This window comes from Dipodomys spectabilis, unplaced genomic scaffold (assembly GCF_019054845.1).
Source record: "Dipodomys spectabilis isolate Male_0828 unplaced genomic scaffold, ASM1905484v1 ptg000130l, whole genome shotgun sequence".
In the NCBI taxonomy this organism is placed as follows: Eukaryota; Metazoa; Chordata; class Mammalia; order Rodentia; family Heteromyidae; genus Dipodomys; species Dipodomys spectabilis.
In genome coordinates, this window is record NW_024870807.1 from 2,131,469 (window position 1) to 2,153,898 (window position 22,430).

Consider the following 22,430-nt stretch of genomic DNA (forward strand, 5'->3'; position numbering starts at 1 on the left):
GGCCCCTGATGAGTAGACTTGACCTCCCTGGCCCTGCTACCATAGATGGCAGTATCACAGACCCCCAACAACCTAGACGAGGACCCACCTGACACCCATCACATTGACACAGCTCTGCAGATGCTGCAGATATACATAGGCAAAACCCCACTGACCATGGCTGCATAGACACTGGCCCACAGAGGCCAACCATGTAGCTGCAGCAGCATATACAAGGCCCAACAGATACAGGCCATATGGAAGAGGCTCCACAGAGTCTGGTCAGCATAGACTCCTTAGCACTGGTGATATAGACACAGTCAGCTTAGGACATGGGCTTCACAGATAGCAGCCCCATAGCACCAGCAGCATGGATGTGAGCCTCAAAGATGTGGTCCCCATCTATGCAGACCCCAGAGACTAGGACCCTATGAAAACCAGCTGTGTAGTTACAGACCTTACAGGTGCTGGAAGTATAGACGCAGGCCCCTGGGCCACAAACTACAAAGATACAGACCCCTTAGATGTGGATGTAGATTCTGGTTGTATGGAGGCAAGCTCCACCTGTAGTGGGCTGCCCCATTGAGATGGCAGCCTGACCCGCTCTGGAGGAAGATAAGCTTTGCTGCTCTTTCTCTGATGGTTGTGGAGTCTTATCCTTTGTGAAGAAGGTTCTGCTCGGTGCTTGGTGTCTACAATCTAGAGATGGACTTTCTCCAGGCTCACACCTGCCCCCTCTCACTCATGAGCTCCTGGCAGCCATCTATGGAGAAGAGCCAACCATGATCATAAACTGACATCTTGAATCTGTGGTTCCAGGGGTTGTGTGTGCTCTTAGTAGCCCTCACGTGGCCTTTATCACAGCTGAAATTTCTTAGAGTCAGTCTCTGCCCATGGACAAGGATATCGTCAACCTGGAAGGGAAAGATGAGCTAGGCATCACATCTTACCTGCCTTGCAACTGACTTGTCCTCTTTCAATATCAGTGTGCTCTGATTCCCTAAGTCTTCCTTTCAACCCATGATGTTCTATTCACTTCATGATTCCTTCCCTTCATCCTATGATGCTCTATTCTCTACATGGTTCCCTTCCCTCCATCCCATGATTCTCTGTTCCCTCATAGTTCCTTCCCTTCATCCCAGGATGCTCTATTATTCTCTTCATCCTTCTCTCTCTGAGGAGAGTGGGCTTGTCTCCAGTCTGTGACACAGGGATTTCATCTCCAAAAGAAACATTTATTTAAACAACTAAGGTCACAGGTACAAATATTCTGCTTCCCTGGCCTCTGCCCACTCTCACCACACAATTGTCCAGCCTCCGCAGTGAGATGCCTCTTTGGCTTGAAAACCCCTTCGGCCAAAGGTGCCTGTGTTGGCTGTCCCAGTCTGCTCATGCTGACTGGGCCTCCTGTTCACAGCTCAGTGTGTTCTCCATGGGGTGGCCTCTTTGCTGCCTCCTGGGCTCTGAGCTGGGTCCAGAAAGCCACTTCCTTGTCTTTCAGCCCCTGGGCTGCCTGGGTGGGAACACCAATCTGCAGGTAACCTTCCTTCTGATCGTACTCTGGCCAGTGGGGCAGCCCCTCCCCATTGGGATTCCTGGGAACAGAATCAAAATAGACATTCCTTAACGCTGCTGTGGTCCCCACATTTCTCAAAATTTTCAGAGATCCTTCATCATATCTCAAGCTAGAGTCCTATGCATCTCTACAGGCAGGGATCTCTCCATATGTGGGGATAGCCTGTCAGTTGGGGGAGAGCTCTGGTTAGAAACCTCCTTCTCTAATGGGTATGCCCACCATCTTCCACCCGCCATCTCAACTCCATCTTAGTCACCAGCCTCACCCAGTCCGAGCAAAGTTGGCCCAGAACTTCATCACCATCTTGCTGAGATTGATCTCCTCTTCTGAGGCACCCTCTGTGGGGAAGAAGGAGAGCTGTTTCCCTACTCATGGTGTGGTTCATGGAGCACAGCGTCGGTATTGCATGGCAACTTGTTAGAAAGGCAGAGCCTGTATTTGCCCTGTGCCTTGAGTCAACGTCTGTTGTATAAGATGACCTTAGTGAGCTGGTGCACACTTTCAGGCGAAGAGTGGCTAATTCAGGACTCAAGAATGTATGCACAATCCATCTGTGACTTTTGTCTTCCACGCCCATCTCCCAGTTAATCCTCCTTCAGGTCAGCACTCCATACCAAGAGTATTCCCTACTCTGGAAGATGGCTAGTGCCTAGGTTTTTCCCCCTTCAATTTCCTGACAAATAGAGCCACTCATAGAGCCTGAAAATGTCAGAATTGCAAATGTTGTATAGAGTCACCCAACTTGGAGTCACCCAGAGGGACCAGTGCCCTGTGAAGAGCAGAAAGTGGGTCATAAAAGATATACAACTAGCTGGGCGCCGGTGGCTCACACCTGTAATCCTAGCTACTCAGGAGGCTGAGATCTGAGGATCGCGGTTCAAAGCTAGCCTGGGCAGGAAAGTCTGTGAAACTCTTATCTCCAAAGAAACCACCAGAAAACCAGAAGTGGTGCTGTAGCTCCAGTGGTAGAGCGCTAGCCTTGAGCTGAAGAGCTGAGGAACAGCGCTCAGGCCCAGAGTTCAAGCCCCACGACTAAAAAACAAAAAGATACACAACTGTTGAGAGTTTAGGTATCAAAGTCACTTGTGAAAGGTTTTCTTTAAGTGTCATATTATTCAATATATTATAGGTAAAAATGTCTGAACTGTCAACATAGGCAGATGGACAGATATATATCTACAGCATTCGGTTCAAGGTTAGCAACAACCGTCCCCTCACTTGTTCTACTGGGCCCAAAACCAAGCAGTGGTTTGATAATCTCTGGAGCAAACTCTGCAGGTGACCCACCACCCATTTTCCGGGTTTCACAGGCCAGGTATGGACAGAGACTGTCCATGGGGGACAGGAAAGCACATGCATGCTAGAGCAGGAGAAAGGAAAGGAACTGGCCAGTGTAGCTCAGCTGTGTATCAACGAATCAGGAAATAGATAACAAGATTGAAAGACACTTGCTCAAAGCCACCAACCAACCCTGGAATCCAAGTCTCCCCACTTCAAGTTCATAGTCACTACAGAGCCATTACCTTTAAAAAATGGGGCCCCAAACACGAAGAAGACCTCTTCCCCATGGTCCCCTACCACCGTCTTGGGTTTCAGGTCAGATGAGAAGCTCGGGCGATACTGAAACTCATACATGTAGGTGGGAGCTCCAGCATCTGCGAGGAAATAGATTTATGTGCAGTTCACACACACCTGGCTGGTATTTGCATCACCAGCCTTGTAAGAGCCTAGTTTCCTGCACTGAACAGAAACAGAATTTAATGAAATCCCAGGGAATCCCTTTGGCTGTATAACAAGGAGAAATGGAATTGAAACTGAAGTTTCTTGATTGCAAGAAAGAATAAATACAATTTTTTCTTAGTCATAGGGCACGAACTCAGAGCCTGGGTTCTATCCCTGAGCTCTTTTGCTCAAGGCTAGCACTCTAATCACTTTAAGACAGAGCTCCACTACTGGATCTTTATTTGTAATACAAGAAATTCCTATTTATTTCAAGAATATCTATAACCTAATAGGTAGTTTCTGTCCAGTGTAGTTTGAACATTTCTAGTGCTTTCTCATCCACTCAGAGAAGAGAGAAGTAATTCCAAGCTCCTTAACTAAAAATCAATGTATCTAGATATATAGGCACACAGAGATGGTGCAAACTGTCTGTTTCAGGAAATCACAACATTCAGGCTTTGTACTCAGTCAGCTCACATAGCCTACTTTCTGCTTGGTTTAAGCAGACTTAAGGACTTGAGATGTAAAGGTGATAGGCAAAGGAAGAGATAAGAGGAGGGGGTACCTGCTTCCTACTCATAACCCTTCTCTCCTCCGCTCTGCTTCCTCTCACTACCAGAGCCCTGCAGTTCAAGCCCCAAGATGCCACTTTGAGGCATTGGATCACTTGAGGATTGGATCATTGGATGGCAATCCCTTGTCCTTATGGATCCACCACAGTCCTCACAGCCTTGGGAGCTCAACACCTGCAGTGATCGTGATGCCCAGTGAGTCACTCTAAGACAGACCGCAGGAGGCATTTGACAATTCATGCCTAATGGGTATAGTAGGGAAATTGAAACACCCAGAGGGAAAAACATATGAATAATCTCATCACTCAGAAAAAGCTTCTTCTGCATTTTAGCACCTATGCCTATTATGTTTGTAAAATTGGGATAATACTACAAGCTATCTTAGTTATTTAGTTATTTAGCTATTTAGCTATGTTGTCATTGCTTTACATAAATATATATCTAGCCACTGAAGTCATTTTTAAATTATTATTATTTTTCATTGCACGAATCTATTACACAAGAGTGTCTCATTTTAACACGTCAATTCATGGATACAATGTATCTTAATCAGTCACCTCCTGCAACCTTCTCCATCCTCCCAGTTACTCTTCTCCAGTGTTAATATATGTCATCCCAACTGAATATCAACAATAAATTATTTGATTCCTTTGCACTGCCTTTATCAGTGCATCCATAGAAGCCATTTTTGTATGACTGAAATCCACTAACTAAAAAGGTGCTTCAGTGTCAAGTAGAACTCAAAGCAAAGGTTAGCCTAGCCTCTGCCTCTCTATAAGTTTCTAATGGAACTCTGCCCTGCTGTAGCTCATTGTCCATGATTTTATTTTCTGACCACTAGCACCTATTCTGTCTGCCGAAGATCAAAACACTGTGTATTTAACCATCTCTTAGTGTAACCAATGTGTGTTGGTGGGTCACTACCCAGGTCACTGCTTCTCAGGAAACCCCTGAGATGATTCCCAGAGCTCCTGGCTACAGCCATCCACAGGGGACATGTGCCTGGTGATGTTCAGTGATTAGCCTCCATCTCTAATTGTGTTTCTGGATCATCATTTCCTCAGAGGTTTCTAGTGGCAGAACAAAACAGGAAAGCACCCTTCCTCAGGTCACAGAGAATCAGCATTTGAGTCCTGACCCTCAGCAGTTTGCACATGGTGGTGGGTCAAATACCGAGCTGGGAAGACCTCATCCTTCTCCTATATTACCCATGGGACTCACCTCTGTGGCTCCGGGATACCATCACACCTGGAACTCCAAACATCACATCTGCTATCAAGTCAAGTAGCAGGTCTTTCATTTTGACAGGGTCGTCTGTTCCTCCAAAATATTTCTCGATGGATGCTGAAATCAGCTCTTCAGAAAGGTCCTGAGAGAGACCAAGATAGTGACCACACACCTGGTGAGCAAGGTAGCTTCTACAGAAAGTTAAGAATCTTTTGTATAATAGTTATGTGCTAAGGAAAAGAAAGTACAAGTTTTAAGATTTCTTTCTAGCCAGTGCATTTTATTTAGATTTACAGAACTCAGGACATACAATGGCCTGCAGATAAGATCCATTCAGGTGTAGTAAAGAAAGGCATTCAAAATGTGTAACTCCTCTGGTCCTGCCCAGGTGATCATCGCCCCTCAGCTCCTTATGGAAGCTTTAGGCTGAAATCCTCAGGCAACACGGTCTCTCTGGGAGAGAGCCTACCCCTTGTTCAGATGGCTAGCTTTCCAGATACACCTTTTCCCTCTTGTCCTTGGGTCACTGCATTTTCCCATTGACAAGCAATGTATATGGGTTAATTCTACTGTACTGATAAGCTAGGAACAGCAGAGAAATGAGGACAGAACCCTTAGGAGCCAGTATTTTCTTTCTCTGCCATAATAAGAGGCAACCCTCCCCCATCATTGTTTCTCAACCAATTCTATGAATCCTTCAATCTTACCAGCATTGGGTAAGATGTCCACAGCAGTGATGAGGCCTTCTTCTTGTCCATTTCACCTTCCAGTGGATAGCCCCAAAACTGTTAAAAATAGTTTTATATTTGTGAATCATGGAGAATTGATGAAGAAGACTCAAGCTGGTCAATGCATAAAACAATATAGGTTGACATTTTTTCTCTTGGGTCTCCATGGGCATGCATCTTTCCTTAATTTAATCAAAACCAATGAAACAAATGGATTGACATATACAAACTTAGGGATGGAAAGAGAGCATCGCAAAATGTATTTGCAGAGGGTACAAAGGTCAGTCAGCGTCAAAGGAATATTTGATCGTAGTCTAGAAACCAAGAGCCCAAGGAGAGAAGACACAGGGCACAACCCACAGACCCAGGTGACCAAGGAACCAAAATCAGCCATCATGGCTGAGTTCCTTTGCTGAACTCAGAAATCCTCCTTCAGTGCACAGCTCCCAGCATATATTGATCCTGTCCACACTTCTGACTCAGAGGCCTAACCCAACTGCAGCATGGCTCCAGTGGCTCAAGGCTGTGTCCTAGAATGACTCCAGCCCCGTCAAATGCCTACATGAGGCGCTCAATACTTGAAGGATCGAATCCCAGGACAAGCAGATACACAATCCTCTTGTAGACCAGCTACTTACAAATCTGGTGGTAATCAACCACTTTTCTGCCCCAAACTCTTTCCTTAAGTGTTTCAGGGCAAACTTTCTGATAACTTTTTTAACCTGTTTGAAATGTAAATATTTGGGGAGATGACTCTTGATTTCTCTCTAGTTCCTTGGAAAGTAAAGGCCTAACATGAGTATTCATCAATTACACCTCTATATCTGATCATGAAGAGAGAGAAAGCTGCTTTCCTATAGGTGTGCGTGTGTTAATGTGTGTGCACACACTGCGTGTGTGAGTGTTGAATGTGTGTGTGCATGTGCATGGATGTGTGGGTATGTGTACTCTTAAATTCACCAACCCGAGAAATGGACTCAGCCCTCACCCCACAGGGCCTCCCAAAGCTCATCCAGCTTTGAATCTTCTCCAGTTGTTAGTACGTATCTTGAAGCTAGATATTTTCCTAATTGTAATCATATTACTGAATAAAACCTAACCTACTGCTTTACTTGTTTATTTATGAAAATGAAAAAGCCTTATATGATTTTAAGAAGCCAGTTCTAAGTCACATAGAATTTATTTATGAAAATGAAAAAGCCTTATATGATTTTAAGAAGTCACATAGAAGCAACTTCTGCCAGGCCCTGGTTGCTAAAGCCCGTAATCCTAGCTAATCAGGAGACAGATCTTATGATTGCAGTTTGAAGCCAGCCCAGGCCAGGAAAGTCTGTGAGACTCTTCTCTCCAATTAACCATCAAAAAGCCAGAAGTGGAGTTGTGGATCAAATAGTAGAGCTAGCCTTGAGGGAAAAAGCTCATAGACAAAACACAGGTCCTGTGTCCAAGCTCCAGAACTGGCAAATAAAAGAAACAACTATCCATGAATATTTGCAAGGAGACACTTGAGGGCTCGTGCAGACATTGTGGGGGTCTAAGAGATGTGTGAGTCCAGGTTTAGTGGATATTGTTGCACCCCAGTCTGACTCTATTGAATCCCAGCTCCTTCCCCTTCAGGATGTCTTAGGCTTTTCCATCTGCACAATTCTCATGTCTGCATGAGAATCCTTCAGTGAAAGATGCTGTTTGGGAAGAGGAACTTCTAGGGCTCCACCATCCAGGGGACAATTGTCCATTCTAGAGAATATTCCCATTGAAATATCTACTTTTGCCTGGTGATGGTGCCTTTAATCCTAGCAACTTAGGAGGCTGAGATCTGAGGATTGCGTTCAAAGCCAGTCTGAGCAGGAAAGTTCATGAGACTCTTATCTCCAAGAAACTACTCTGAAAAAGCTGGATCTTGCATTGTGGCTCAAGTGTTAGAGTGCTAGCTTTGAGAAAAAGAAGCTCAAGGAAAGCACCCAGGCCCTAAGTTCAAGCCCCAGGACCTGCAAAAATAATCTACTTTTGACAAGGATAACTCTCTTGGACACAGAAGACAGAGAGAGAGAAAAAAATGAGCTGATGGGAGCAGAGTCAGAGGGAGGTGGCTGATGATGTGTCTGGGGTGGAGTTCATCAAGAGTTCTGTACATCCTCACCATTGGAATGGTCCAGCCAAATTCTTGCTTGTTGATTCCCACAATGTAGGGAACAGTGTTGAAACTCTTCTCAGCCAGAATGGCTTCAGGTGTCTTGGGCAACAGCACTCCATCAACCACAGTGGGCAGGAAGGGAATGCTCTGGGGAAGAAATAAATGTAGAGTCTGAATACACTTCCCCAGGCAACACCTCCATCCACCTCTCTTCATGGAGGCAGAGACAGCACACAGCCTCCTGCACAGGATTGAAGGATCCTATGTAGCCTAAGTCTGTGAGTCCCCCAGAGCAGCACTGTAACTAGAGTTGGTGGTGTTAGGTGACAATGGCTGAAACAAGGGATCTGAATCCCATGGAAAGGAAAGTACCCAGCACATGCAGTCCATGCGCACTCTGAAGTCCCTTTGTATGTATGTAGCTATCTATCATCTAGAAATCTACTGTTTTCTTCCTCTCCATTGTGGTTATGTCTATGGAATTGCAGTGAGTGCTGAATTAGCAGACATTAAACCACTGCTGCAGGGAATGTCCACATTTGGGATCTTGTAAGATTTCATTCACAACAGTATCTCCCTCACCCCCTTTGTGTGTGTGTGTGTGTGTGTCTGTCTGTCTGTCTGTCTGTATGTGTGTAGGTTCCTTTCCAGAGACCCATTACATAATATAGATTGCTTACAATTAATATAGACTCTACTGAAGCCCACATTCCAACCACTAGTAGACTCCAACTTTATCTTCATTCTTATTTTTAAAATCTCATTTCTGATTTCCATGAAATACACGACATATTTTGTTTGTTGTTCTATGGACTTCTTATCCAACTACCCACCTTAACTGGGAGACAGCTCCAAGGAGCAGAGAATTGGGTCTGTGATTCCCTCCCATGTCCCAGCTGCTATCAGATAGTAAGGGTTTCATGCACCACTGCAGGATGACTGAAAGAATCTTATTTCATCCTTACAACTTCTTTAAGGTAAAACTAGTATCACAAGGTATTATCTAGAGAGGACACGATGGTAAGATGCTGCACAGTTCATGGCACAAGACCCTGGCAAGTCCTTGCAAGTGTAAGGGAGGAGAAGAGGAGAAAAAGGGTTCCATGGATTCTAGGAGGATGCTTGCCCCAGAACTGAAATCCTACAGTGTCCTGCTGTACCAAAAACCAACTCTGTGACCTTCTGAGAGATCCATCCTCCACAGAAAGGGCCCAGACTTTTAGCCAATGACTTTGTCCTCTTCATAGTAGACAATTCTAGTTCAGTCTCCTTCTGCAGATGCATTTTGAATTCAGGAAACATAAATGAGAGAGGTATATGCAAACTCAGCAAACTCAGTCAGCAAACTGCTGACTGAGAGCACTGGACTGGGAATAGGGAGTGGGTTCTAATCCTGCTTCTGGTTCCTGGCTATGTTACCTAGCAAGTAACTTCCCATCTCAACCTCAACAATATACCTACAAGGACAATAATACACACAGCAATGTACACAGCAGGATCCACAAAGAATTTATAACTAGTTGGAACTAAAAAGTATTAAGACTTAAAATCTGTAATCAAGAAAGCTAAGGTCTTTACCTCTCTGGGATCTCCAACAAAATCAAGCTTAGCCAGGTTCTGTAAAGACAGAGAATGAGACAGATGTGAGCAGGCTGATCTTGTGCTGGAGTCAGAGCAGATTCTCCTTCTCTGTTGGTCCTCCCTTGGGGTCAGGTGTAAAAACAGATGTTATATGGGCAGGCAGCAGTGTGGAGTTGGCAGCTCCAGTGAGAGGCACATCTCTGGATGCCGTGGCTCTCAGGAACTCCGGAGAGGATGTCTGCTCTCTGAACCTGTTCACCTGTTCACCCTTACCCTGGCAACATCAGCTCAGCTTTCCTCTGAGAGAAATGTAGAATGAGGCGAACATCATGGCCACAGCTGTGGAGGCCTTGAGAAGAAACAAGGAATGTTCTGCAGGAGAGATCATCCCTCTGACCTCCTGTGGCCATTTCCTGCCCCATCACTGGAACACAGGAAACTACACAGGACCTGAGGTCACCATGCCTTGAACAGAGAGAATACTGCAACCCAGTCTCAGCATCCCTCTGCTCAGCCATGGTAATACACTGGGGATCCCAGCCTGGACAACTGCAGATGAACTCTCTGCATTTGCCTATACCACCTGTCCACACTGGCGTTTAGAAGACTCCATGACAGGGAGAAAGCATGACAGAGTCAGCCCAACTGTTCGCCCAAAAACTACTGTTGAAAATTTTGCACAATTTGATTTCTAAGGAGAGACGGTATAAATCGGGTGAGTTGGATAAGCTGGTATAACTACAATAGCTGAAGAAGAGATCATTGATTTTGGAAGATCTAGTGAAGGAATATAGATTTGTGTTTTCTAGATGACTCATGGGTGAAGAAAAGGCTAAAAAATATAAGCAGAAGTTGTGGAGGGATCTATACTAGACTGATAAATGGATATTAATGAACAGGAGTTTGAAAAAATGATTTAGGTTAATGTGTCAATGATAGATGAATTGAGTGCATAGACCCATAGTTCTAGAATTCTAATTAACGCAATGTTGCAGAAATTACAAAAACATATTTATAAGAATGTTACTATTTCGATAACTTCTACAAGAACCAATATAAATTGTGACATCTATCTGAAAAACCATGTCCAAAATATCTCCACTCTGTAAATTCAGGTTGATAGTTTCATGTTGGAGTATGGAAATATTTTAAGTGTATCTGTAGATAAGCATGTATAAGCATTAAGCTTTGATAAAGATGGAGGATTTTAGATATTTTTCATCATGATATATGTGAATGAAAGTGTTTTTCCACAAAGAAACTGCAAATCTCAAATTGGGTCAGAAATCAGACACAGTTCCTGAGATGTAGCTGTGGACACTGTGCAAGCTAGAATGGAGCCAGTGGTCAGTAAATGGATGAAGCGTGGGCCCAGTTACATAGGGAGGAGCCAAAAAAGGAAGCACTTACCAATTTCAGCGTGACCTCCAAGAGCTCCTCCTCTGTCTTCTGGCGCAGGCAGTGAACCATGGTGGCGGATGTGGTGGTTTTGCACCCAGCTAGAATTGCAACTTTCTGCAGAGATCACAGGCAACCACAGAGGTGAAAAGCAATGCTCTGCCTTCCATCAACATACACGTAGGGTTCCTATTGTAAGCTCAGTTCACAAAAATGGCAGAGGTAGCTAGAAATATCCTAGGGAGGGGTGCGGCTCTGCAACCCACCAGGTGTCTAAGGGAATCTTGGCATGAGCAGGTCACGCAACATCTGCATCTGTGTTAGCTTATCTCTGTTAAAATGGACACAATGACCGTGCCAAGCACCATCAAGGATAAAACGTGAAAAAATGTTCTCAAGGCTGAATGCTTGGAAAGAAGCCATTTCAAATGAAGCCCCAAATTCCAACTGTTCTCAAACCCAACCCCCTTCACTGCTTAAACAATGGACCTCAAGCAGGCAGTCTACACTGTGTGGTCCAGATTCCTCACTCATACATGAGGGTGATGATCCAACATATCCTACTAGGACTGAACACATGTGGAGTAGTGCTTAGATGTCCACTGGGTCCCACACGCTAAAATGTGCGCTATTGCAGGAGGCTTGATTGCCATGGTTAATGTGAACATACAGAACGAGAATTACTTCAGAATGTGCAGAATGAGTTAGATGTGAGCCTAAAGGAGCTTTCTGCTCAGCCACTCTCTCTTCAGGGACTCCTTGAGCATCCTAGCTGAATCTCACGTTTCTTGAGAACGTCAGGATCATGGAGGACAGGGAAACAGAGCTGTCCAGGGTGAGGCCTACCTCAGCTATAGGCCTGATGTTCTTGGTCTTCACCAGCGCAGACATGAGAGCCACACCACTCTCAGCAATGGCCCTGTGGAAGAGGTTCTTGGCCAAGGGAGATAGCACCTGGCAGGGGAGAAGAGAAGAGGATATTTCATGTTCACAGGAAAGGGCAGCCACTTTCTTCTTCTTTGTGACTTCTGTTATCTGCTCCTCTGCCCTGGACATTCCCCAGAAGACCTTGATGTTCTGTAAGCATGACACCAGCCTATGCTCCCCAAGGGAAAGTCAGAGGAGGAAGCCTGTGCCCCTGGCTAGAGCAGAATGGAAAGACTGTGGCAAGTCTAATCATGACAAACCAAAGTATTGAAAAGACAGCTTGATAAATTCAGTTCCAGCATTTACATTACTCATGATTTGTACTTAGACCAATGACCATGGAGAGGTGTAAAATTTCTCAGAATTTTCATGCTGCTTACATTCAAATGTAACAAGATTCTAATAGTACGAGTCAAATAAATAAAAAATGTTTCAGGCCAAATGTACATAGGTGAATCACAGTTGATGTCTGGCCCGGGTAAAACAAATCATGAAACCAACTAAACAAATGAGTGATAAAATAAATACACAAATAAATTTAAATAAGCTAAAAATTATAACAGTCTATCTGTAGTCATTAAAGCAAAATACAATATGGTTGTAATTTGAGAGGTAGCGTGCTTGTCTGATAAAATAAGTCCTTTTTAAATAAAAGATGTAAAATCTTTCATTTCTTGCCAAATACCAAATAATCACAAATGATAATATTGCAGAAATGTGTACAAATGCTATGGAAATATTTACTTATGTTATATGATTACATTAATGAAAAACTGATCCAATAAAAGAGAATGGATGCATGATGGAAAGAAAACGTTGGAATGGCTTGATAGATGGATCACTGAAAGAGAGACACAGGGTTTTAGGAACAAACTACAGAAATAGATGTCTAAAATCTCTCATGACCATCCCTGGGGAGTAAGAATGTGGAGGAGCTATTTCTACTTTGCATCGATGGGTTTGTTTGAATTTTCTTTTTTCTGTATTTGAGAAAAGTACATGAACTTTTTGACTCTAAAACCAATACATACTGGAAAAACATAGAAATTGAGGGAATCCTGTGCTCAGTTCTGAGCTGTATGACATGTTTGTCATGGGCCCAGCCCCTCCTCCTGCGGCCCGGCCCACACCCATGCGGCTGAGACCTCTCATGTCTGTGACCCATATGCTTTCTCCATCCCTTCCCCTCTTCCTTCTTGTCACCAACTTCCCCAGCACATCTTGTATCTGAGGCTCAGAGACTCTTGTGATTCTCCTGGAGTGTGGAAGAGCCATCGGGGCACTTCAGAGAAGACCCTCCTGCCCTTTGAGTTTGAGTCTTCTCAATAGGTAGAACTGCCTCAAAGCCAAGTAATCACCACATAGCCAGGCCATGCGCTCACCTTTTCATATTTGCAGATCCTACCCAACATTCTTTCCCATGAGAAGTGAGTTAGTTCTAATGTGAAAATAGTACCAAAGCCAACCAAGTGAGGAAGAGTGTGACCGTCACAGGCAGTACTGGAAACCCTTCTGAGCCAAGGATGAAGGCTCAGGCCTGAGATTTCTGGGGGTCAAGGAGGGTTTGGGATTTGGCTCCACATCATCAGAAGCTGAAGTGAGTACAGTTATACCTGCATCCTCTTTTGTAAGTAAAAGTCCCATCCGTGGATCAGCTGGTCTCCATGAGATTCCACAGCCCTATGAAGATTGGGTGTGAGGAACACTTACAAGCACAGACACACTTTCACCTCCTGCCGACTCTCCAAAGATGGTCACAGAGCCTGGGTTCCCTCCAAAGTTGGCGATGTTGTCCTGGACCCAGCGCAGTGCGGCCACCTGGTCCAAGTGGCCCCAGTTCCCACGGCTGTGTTCATCCCCTGTGCTGGAAGAGAATGAGGTGGGGTGGGACACAGCTGTCAGGACAGGGCTTGCAGGATGAAAGGTAGGGCAGGACCTAGTCACAGCAGAGTTCTGGAGTCCTGGGACCACATGCAGCTCTCAGTGCAGCTCTCAGTGAGCCTTCCGGGGTAAGGCTGGGCATAGAGGTCTCTCCACTGCCTCTCATTCCAGCATCTTTGACCTGTATAGAGCTCTGCTCTCATTCTTCCAGCAGCTGCGTACTGAGATCACTATGCATGAACAGCAGTCTAAGGAAAGCTAGAACACATCTGGGAGAAAAAGAGGCAAAATGGCTAACTGCAAGCTGCACACACTACAGAGCCCAAACACAGACACATATCTCAGCTCCCGAAAAACTACAGTCAGATGAAGAAAGAGCAGGAATGGGGCCCAGATCTCATGACAGGGAAAGTCCTGAATATCATGTGCACATGGATCTCGTGAATACCCAAGAAGGTAAATCAGAAGAGAAGCATCAGATGCAGAGGCCCACAGCTATGGGACAGCAGCGTGAGTGCTCCTGTGAGCTGCAGAAAAAGTGGTACTGTGGGTCTTGGCAAAGATTAGGATGGCAGGTGTGTATTGTGGGATTCTGCGCACAGGTCAAGATGACTCAGTCTGTGCTTCACAGAGCTCTCTGGCTCCTGCGTGGGGAAGCAGGTTTGTAAACATGCGTAGTTATCACCTTAATCCACAGACTCAGAGGGCTTTGGTTGAGGGAATAGCAGGTAAACGTGGCTGCTGTGGATGGAACTGGTTGGCCATCAAGGGTTCAGTGTCTCACGTAGCTGCACTAAGCATTGAAGGAGCATTTTGCAGGTGAAGCTAGTACAGAGGATTAGGGCTCTACATAGAAGACACTATTGGAGTTTCCTGTGACTGGGGTTAGTGCCTGAGGAAGAGCGATTTGTTACCTTTAGAAGAACACAAAGCAAAGAAGACTGTCCCTCACTCTGACTTCCTAGCACACTGTGTGATGCACTTTCCTGTGTAGATTTCTCCTCCACAGCTTAGTGACACAGCTAAGGGCATCTGGCTAGAGAGCAATCTGATGAGAGCACAAACTTCTAGATTTATACTTTCTCAAACTCTGAGCTATTCAGATTTGTTTCCCCTATCATTATTCAGCTTCAAGTACTTTATTGTATCAAGAGTCAACTGTCCATCTTGGGAATAAAGGCCATAGATAAGAAGGCAGCACTTACCTGAAGAATCCCCAGATGCCCAGGCGGTACTGAATGGTCACTACCACCACATTCTCATGGGCAGAGAGGGCCAGTCCATCATAGGTCGATGCCCCGCCTATCACCAGGCCTCCTCCATGGACCCACACCATCACCTGCGACAGTACAGAGGTCACAGCAGGTAGATTTAGGGAGACAGAGGCTTTCTGAACTGGTCTCCCACATTGGGCTGTGGCCCAAGGAGGTCATCATGCAGACACCACCAGTGCCCAGCAAAGTTACACAAGGTATGTCTTCTCCTCCCCGAGCTGGTTCCAGCTTGTCATCCATTCAATATCCCTTGTCCCCCCCCCCCTTCCTCCGTGCCATGTCCTCCCAGAGCTCCTCAAGCGGAGATGGTTGTCGCATGAACACATAAGGTCAAGGATCTCTTGTTCTATCCAACACTCCCACCACCTCACATCTGGATCATCATCCAGATACACAAGCACAGTATTTTCTGCACAACTCTGCTTCTCCTCAGTTTGCTCTCCGTGGTGAATTCAAAACTTCAAAGTAAGTGAGTGGGGCTGGGAAGATGGCTTAGTGGTGGAGTGCTTGCCTTGCATGCATGAGGCCCTGGGTTCGATTCCTCAGCACCACATAAGAAGAAAAAGCTGGAAGTGGTGCTGTGGCTCAAGTGGTAGAGCGCTAGCCTTGAGCTGAAGAGCTCCAGGACAGCGCCCAGGCCCAGAGTTCATGCTCCACGACCAACAAAAAAACAAACAAACAAACAAAGTAAGTAAGTTATTATTACAAGACCCAGCGGTGCCTTAGGGCGCCAATTCCTAATGTGCCTCTCCTCTGCCTCCTTTAAACACCCATGTCTTCCCCCAGCTCCCAGGCCCTCCTCTAGGACACCTTCATTCATTGAGCTAATGTTATCTGAGAGCCTTTACTGCCAGAAGCTGTGAGAGGACCTCAGAATGAAAGAGGACAATTTACAGTTTATGGTCCTCGACTTAAGCAGCCCATATAGCAGATAAGAAATAAGTGTGATAAAAAATAATAATGTAATAAAATTGGTAATAAAAAGGTAACTCCTAACTTGAACTATGAACTTAAAGTGGTACTAAGCACTAGAAGTGAAATAATTTCTAAAAATTTCCCTTTGACACATAGAAAACAAAGGCATTTTGCCTAAGATCTCATAGCTAATACTTGGCATAGGCAGAACATGACCCTGGTTTTTTGGCCCTAACACCTACATTCTAAGATGTTTTGCTCTGCAGCCCTGGGCCCTGCACAGTGAGCAGCTGGGAGCTCAGGAGCGCCATCATGTGGCTCTCACTAGTGCATCATCATACCTGCTGTTTGTGTGCTCAGCCAGGGCTGTGCTAGGAATGAAGTCTGCATTGGTGCATTTGGTTCCCATTTCAAGGAACAGGCCAAGAAGTTAGGAAATTGGCCAAGTCCCTTGTTAAGTCTATGACACACACCAGATTCAAACTCAGACTCTATACTTCTAGAACTGTGTACATACCTGGAGTATCTGTCATCTCCCACCGCCAAAGCCCCTACTTCTCTTACCCCTGTGATCCTGCCACCTCCAGGGAGGACTGAGTCAAGGGCACCTCCACTGAAGGAGGAACCCAAGGGCTGGTGGCTCCTGACCTGCTGAAGAAGTTTACCACCTATTCATGCAGAACGTGAAGGCAGGACTCAGTTGATAGCTCAGGCTCCTCCTCTTCCTGACCCCACATCTCACTATGTTTGGGGGACTCTGAGTACCAGGACAGGAACAAACTAGTAAGGGACTGAATGAATAAAACCCCATGATGCCCTTTGCACCAAAAGTACTTTAGAATCAATTTCCAACCCCGGTTCACAATCTCCTGGCCCACACCTGGGCTCCCTGCCAAAGTGATCCAGCATCACCCTGTGGTGAACACCACCATGTGGCCTGCAACTGGCAGTCTGCCTGACCTCTGGCATTACATTTATATCACAACGCTGAGTCACTGTGCCATCAGCCAGCGCCAAAGGCAGTTAGGGGGAGAAGGGAGCTACAAAACCTACTGTAGATTATTGACCAAAGGCAGGGAAAGTGCTTCTCAGCTAGGGCCTGACTTGCACTACTTCTATTCGTGCAGCATTGAGAATTGCAGAGAACAGTGATGGGTCTGTGGTCCACGCCAAGAACACAGGCTTGCACATCAGAAACCTACTATGTGACTCTGCCGGCCTACTATGTGACTCCCGTCTGAGCCTCAGTTTCTCTTTATGTAAAGAATGTCTTGTTAGTGGAAGTTATGCTTTAGCTGCTCTGGATATTGGATTCATAATCTTAAAACTAAGATCTAATTTCAGTATCGCTAAGCATTCTTGTCCTCCTCTTAGTGTGAGAAAACGTGGAAAACTCATGCTGTGAGTTCCTGATGTGTGCTGCGTGGGTGGGAAGGGATGTGGTCTGGGAGCTCTGAGCCTCTGACTCACTCCTGCCCAGGACTGCCCCCACCTCCGGCTGTCTCCATCCCCTTCCAGCCTGCATTTGGGACCCCAGATGCTGGCAGTAGCCAGTGTTGCCCAGTGGTTGCCATGCTCACCGGCAGCCTGCTGTTCTTCGTCAAGTCAGCAGGAGTATAAATATTTAGGTAGAGACAGTCCTCAGAAAACGTGAGAGGAATGCTCTCCTTCCTGTTGGTGAAGAGTTCTGAGAGTACGTGTCCCCCCACTGCATCCTGGGAGCACCTGAGGGAAAGAAAGAGCACTTGAGACGCTTGAGGTGCCACCTGGTGGAAGCTGGAAGAGTCCCCAGGGGCCAGACTTGCACTGGGTGCCGACGCTGGACTCTGTCCATGGAGCTACTGCCAGGAGTCTTGAAACTTAAGGTGGGTACAAAGGTCTCTGGGGGTCCTGATGGTAGTGCTGGACTCTTTGGGGACTGACAGACCACACACACTGAGAAAGATTTGTCCTCTTCCTCCTTCCCAGGGCCTTCGGGATGCCTTCGGTCAAGGTGAGGAGTCTTTAAAATGCTGGCCTTCCCCTGGAGATAGCACTGCCTGCAGTCCTGGGGAAGGCCGACCATGCTCAGCCCCAGGTAACCATGTTCCACTCCTTGAAAGACCTCACCAAGCAGTGAAGCCAGCCTAGCGCAGGTCAGGGTTGGCATCTCTGTAACCTCAGCTACTGGTGTGTTGGGTTACATTTGGTAAATTCTTTTCCTCTACTGGGCCACAACCTGCCAGGTCCAAGTGAATCAAATGCATTTTCTAAAGGCCTTGCAGCCTCCACTTGCTAAGATTCAATCATCTGAGTATCCCAGCAGTGGCTGTTGGCGGTCCTGACAATAAGCTCAAAGTCCTCCCATGGATTAGAATTGCTAATGTTTACTGAGTTCTCCCAGTGAACTAAGCGGTGATTTCCATTCCCTGTATATACTCATTTAAGGCTCATAGCAGTCCCACACATGACTTATTTTTCTATTCCATTGTACCATGAGGAAACTAAGACTGAGGGAGCTCAGAGTTCCTACCACTGTTGCAGAGCCAGGAAGACCATGCTTGGTAGTGCTTCTGTTTCAAAGAATATTCTAAGCAACATGCATAGATGTTGATGTGCAGGCTTGTCTGTCCCCCAACCAGCTCAAGAGGAAAGCAAATGGCTCAGGGATCAGGAAGGAACTATTGTCAAGTGACAGAAATGGAGCCAGCAAAGGTGCTGTCGAGATCCCATCCTGGGGAGTTTCCCTAGCTCACAAGATGCCATAGTATTAAAAGGAGTAATTCAAAGTAGGTACCAGTAGCTTATACACCTGTAACCCTAGCTACTCAAGAGGCTCAGATCTGAGGATCACAATTCTAAGTCAACCCAAGAAGGAAAGTGTGTGAGACTCTGAGCAAAAGAGTTCAGGGGCTGTGCCCAGGCTGTGAGTTCAGGTCCCAGAACCAAATACACACACACACACACACACACACACACACACACACGGAACATTTCAAATCTCAAAAGATGAAGAGAGAATTCAACCTCATTAGAATTTATATAAATGCAAAATAAAGATCCAAATTATAGTTGCTAGTCTTATGATTATATTATCTTTTAATTTATCCAATAGCCAAATAATTATTCATTTATCAGTCATGCATTATCCTGGTAGTCCGGATGGTGGCCCGTATAACTCCATGGAAGGAGGGGGCACTACTGGAATAATTTGGGGGCAAATAACATAACTCATAACAGTGTCACTTTTGGGGGAACTTCTCTGAAAATATTTATGAATGTGAGTAACAGTGTACTTACAACTGTTTACCATCATGGTACTGAAAATGTCAAGAATATAAACAGCAAATTAATGAGTCAAAGTAGAGACTGGGCATGTAAATCACACTTTAATACCCAATTTAATGCAACTATTAAGCATTGGGCTATTTTATTTAATGGCATAGAATGATATTGGTGTTATTCTTATAAATGATGAGGCAGTCAAAATATATAACAGAAAAATGATAGGAAACCCATTTCAAAGTTTACCAGCAATTTTCTTTAAGTAGTTTAGGCATATGATTTGAATTGTTTTATGTTTGCCTCTCTGTATTCCTTAAGTTTACTACAATATGTATGTGTTACACTTGCAATCAGGTAGAGAGCAATGGATGTTACTTCGAGAAAAGAACCAGCTGAGCATGATGGCTCATGCCCACAGTACTTGTTACAAGGGATTGAGAGATCAGGAGAATTGTCTTTAAAAAGCCAGTATGAACCAAAATTTCACAAGAGTCTATCTTATCAATGAAAAGTTAGGCATGGTGTCCTCAGTATGTCATCTCAGCTAAATGGGAAGTCTAAGTTGAAGGATCATAGCATTCATTCGAGTCTCTATTGGAAGTGAAATTAAAGCACAAGAGTCTAGGGGCATAGCACCAGCTTGGTCAGCAGAAGACTATGAGTTCAAATCCAAAAATGGAAGATGAAGAAGAAAGAGGAGCAGGAAGACTGGAAGAATGAGGAAAAGGCAGAGGAAGAGGAAGAAAAAAAAGGAAAAGAAGAAGATAGGGAAGAGAAGAAAAAGGAAAAGGAAGACAAGAAGGAGGAGAGCACCTGGAAACTTTGGGTGTTTTTTTTTAACCTTTTTAACCCACCTGACCAAGGTGACTGTGGACATGCCAACCACAGATCACCCGTGCCAACAGAGAAAGAGTAATGAGCTACCTGGGGTGGTCTGCACATGCAATCCCCCCCGCCCCATCATGCTTCTCACCAACTACATCCTCTCCTCTCCTACTCCCCAGCCATGCCAAGGTTCAGGACATGAGAACAGATAGCAAAGACTCTTCAGCTCTCACCTGAGCAGCTGCATGTTTACAAAGCACCGACGTATTCCAACATAGCTTTCGTATTACTCATGATCTCTGTCCCACACTATCATGTAAGCTCTGTGAGCCTGCAAAATGACTTTCTTCCCCCCCCCCCAAAGAATTCTCAGATCCTAAAACAATGCTATTTGTTAAGCACACAACAGGTGCTCAATAACTGCATGCTGAATTAAGGATTCTGGGAAGCTGAGAGGGGTTATGGAATGTTTCAAGGTTCCAAATTATCCTGTAGGATTCCATAACAAAAGGTATCTAATCACAAGATTATGTTGACTCCTTCCCGAAATACTCTGGGACAAACATCCCACTGAGACACCCAGGGGGATGCACACACTTACATAGGAGGGTAGGAGGTGGTGTTCTTCACGAAGTCCCATGGTTCTACAGACTGCGGTGGAGCAAACCTCAGGGATCCAAGAGGAGGCTTGGCAAAAGGGACTCCCAGGAAGACAGCCACAGGCTGCGCAAACCCCCGTAAGCTGATGTACTTCCCCTGGACTTTGCCATGCAAGGTGTTCACCACAGGCGGCGAGGATGGGTGCCCTGGTGGATATGGAGAGAAGAGGAGGTCACATCAGAGAGGCAAGGCTAGCCTGGCTCCAAGGTGGCTTTCTCATTCTGTAGTCGTGGGAGCTCAAGAAAGTCACTTCAGGCATGTAGGTCTCCGTGTCTACATGAAATTAGGATGGCCATGCCTGGCATTGGTGGCTCACACACCTGTAATCCTAGCTATGGAGAACACTGAGATCTGAAGAGTGAGGTTTGAAGCCAGTCTGGGAAGAGAAGTCAGTGAGACTCTTATCTCCAATTAACCACCCAAAAGCCACAGTGGAATTGTGACTCAAGTGGTAGAATGCCTCCTTGAGTGAAAAAGCCAAGGAGTAGTTCCCAGGCCCTGAATTCAAGTGCCAATGCTGGTACAAAACAGATAGGAGGAGGAAAAGAACTTTTCTTCACTAGATTTTCCTCCTTGGGCCACCTTCTATCTGTCCTTAATATCCAGAGCCAGGCAAGAGGGATAGCGTTTGTCCTCCAAATCCTCTGGAATAAGTCCACCCAGCCAGCCCTATGCTAGGTCATCCTATTTCCTGTCTTCCTCCACTGGAAACTCACCAAGGCTCCTTCTCTGCCTTTGCCTCCTTGCTGACAGTGGTAGTTCACCCTGTGCCCTGCTCTCCTTCTCTTGGGAGCTATTAGTGGAAAGAGACCAGTGGCTCTGCTTTGAAGTTTACCCCATGTCAATGTTTCTCTTAATAACTCCATGTTCATTTCCATTAATCAAAGTCGATCACTTCCCCTTTCCTGGTCTCATCTAGACCAGATAGTGTTGTAAGCGCGGAGGAAGCAACCATCCATTTCACCCTCTCTTCAGCCCAGGGAGGAACCTATTACTCTCATCCCTACATTACAGATAGGGTAACCCAGACACAGGCAAAGAAAGGACTTTGCCAAGAACACACAGCTCCATGCTGACTCTTAAGTGGATGCTTTTTATATTCTGCAAAGTCCTTCTCCATGAATACAGTGAGATCTCTTGATTCTTCACATTGAAGCATGAGGTTGTTGCACTGACTCCTTATGCTTAGGGTCTCCGGATGTTCATCCTCTCCTGTGCCTCTGTGACACTGAAGCTGGATGGGCTCAGATGTTCCCAGGCAAAAGCCTAGTGCAGAGACTGAACGCTACTGAGAAAATAACTAAATCCTGTATTGGTCTTGCTCTGCTTGCATCTTCACCTATGTGTGCCCAGGACAAGGGTTTCTGGATATGCCCTTCACCATGTAAATTCCAGAAGAACTCACCCGAAGCTGTGGAAGCAGTGAGAGAGGCCAGGATCAGAACCCAGGGCCACATTGTGGAAGGACAGCTCTGGTGCCAGTGGAGTCCCTGCTGCTGGAAGGGAATGCACGGCCATGCCCCAGAGCCGGAGTCCTGCCCTGGAATTCTTATCCACTCCGTCCAGTCACTAAGCTAAAGAACTCCCTGAGTGTCTATTGGGTAATCTAAGGCACACCCACACCGTGTGCTACTTCTCCTAACAGTCCGTATCCAACTCAGAGGGCTACAATCTGCTTCCACAACTTCTTACCGGAAGCTTTCAAAACTTCAGCACATGGTGACATTCAGAAAGACACATAGACCCAGCTGACACTTTCAAATAGGG

At 45.7% G+C, this 22,430-nt stretch overlaps 1 protein-coding gene across 1 annotated transcript; it reads right to left on the minus strand.

The window, feature by feature from the left end:
• Positions 1-1,197: 1,197 nt before the first annotated feature.
• Positions 1,198-22,169, minus strand: LOC122116316 (carboxylesterase 1D-like). The gene is made up of 14 exons (XM_042689975.1): positions 22,069-22,169; positions 20,605-20,809; positions 17,495-17,639; positions 14,931-15,064; positions 13,555-13,708; positions 11,764-11,871; positions 10,930-11,034; positions 9,517-9,555; positions 7,945-8,085; positions 5,784-5,861; positions 5,071-5,218; positions 3,079-3,210; positions 1,821-1,893; positions 1,198-1,574 (listed from the first exon to the last, which is right to left on the minus strand). Exons 1-14 carry the CDS (start codon positions 22,118-22,120, stop codon positions 1,391-1,393), a joined length of 1,698 nt encoding a protein of 565 aa, XP_042545909.1. The 5' UTR covers positions 22,121-22,169; the 3' UTR covers positions 1,198-1,390.
• Positions 22,170-22,430: the final 261 nt, after the last annotated feature.

Coding starts and splice junctions, on each gene's coding strand:
- LOC122116316 (XM_042689975.1), bottom strand. CDS start 22,120: ATGTGGCCCTGGGTTCTGATCCTGGCCTCTCTCACTGCTTCCACAGCT. Junction 20,810..22,068: donor CACTGCTTCCACAGCTTCGG/GTGAGTTCTTCT, acceptor CATATCCACCAG/GGCACCCATCCTCGCCGCCT. Junction 9,556..10,929: donor TGGAGGTCACGCTGAAATTG/GTAAGTGCTTCC, acceptor CTGTCTTTACAG/AACCTGGCTAAGCTTGATTT.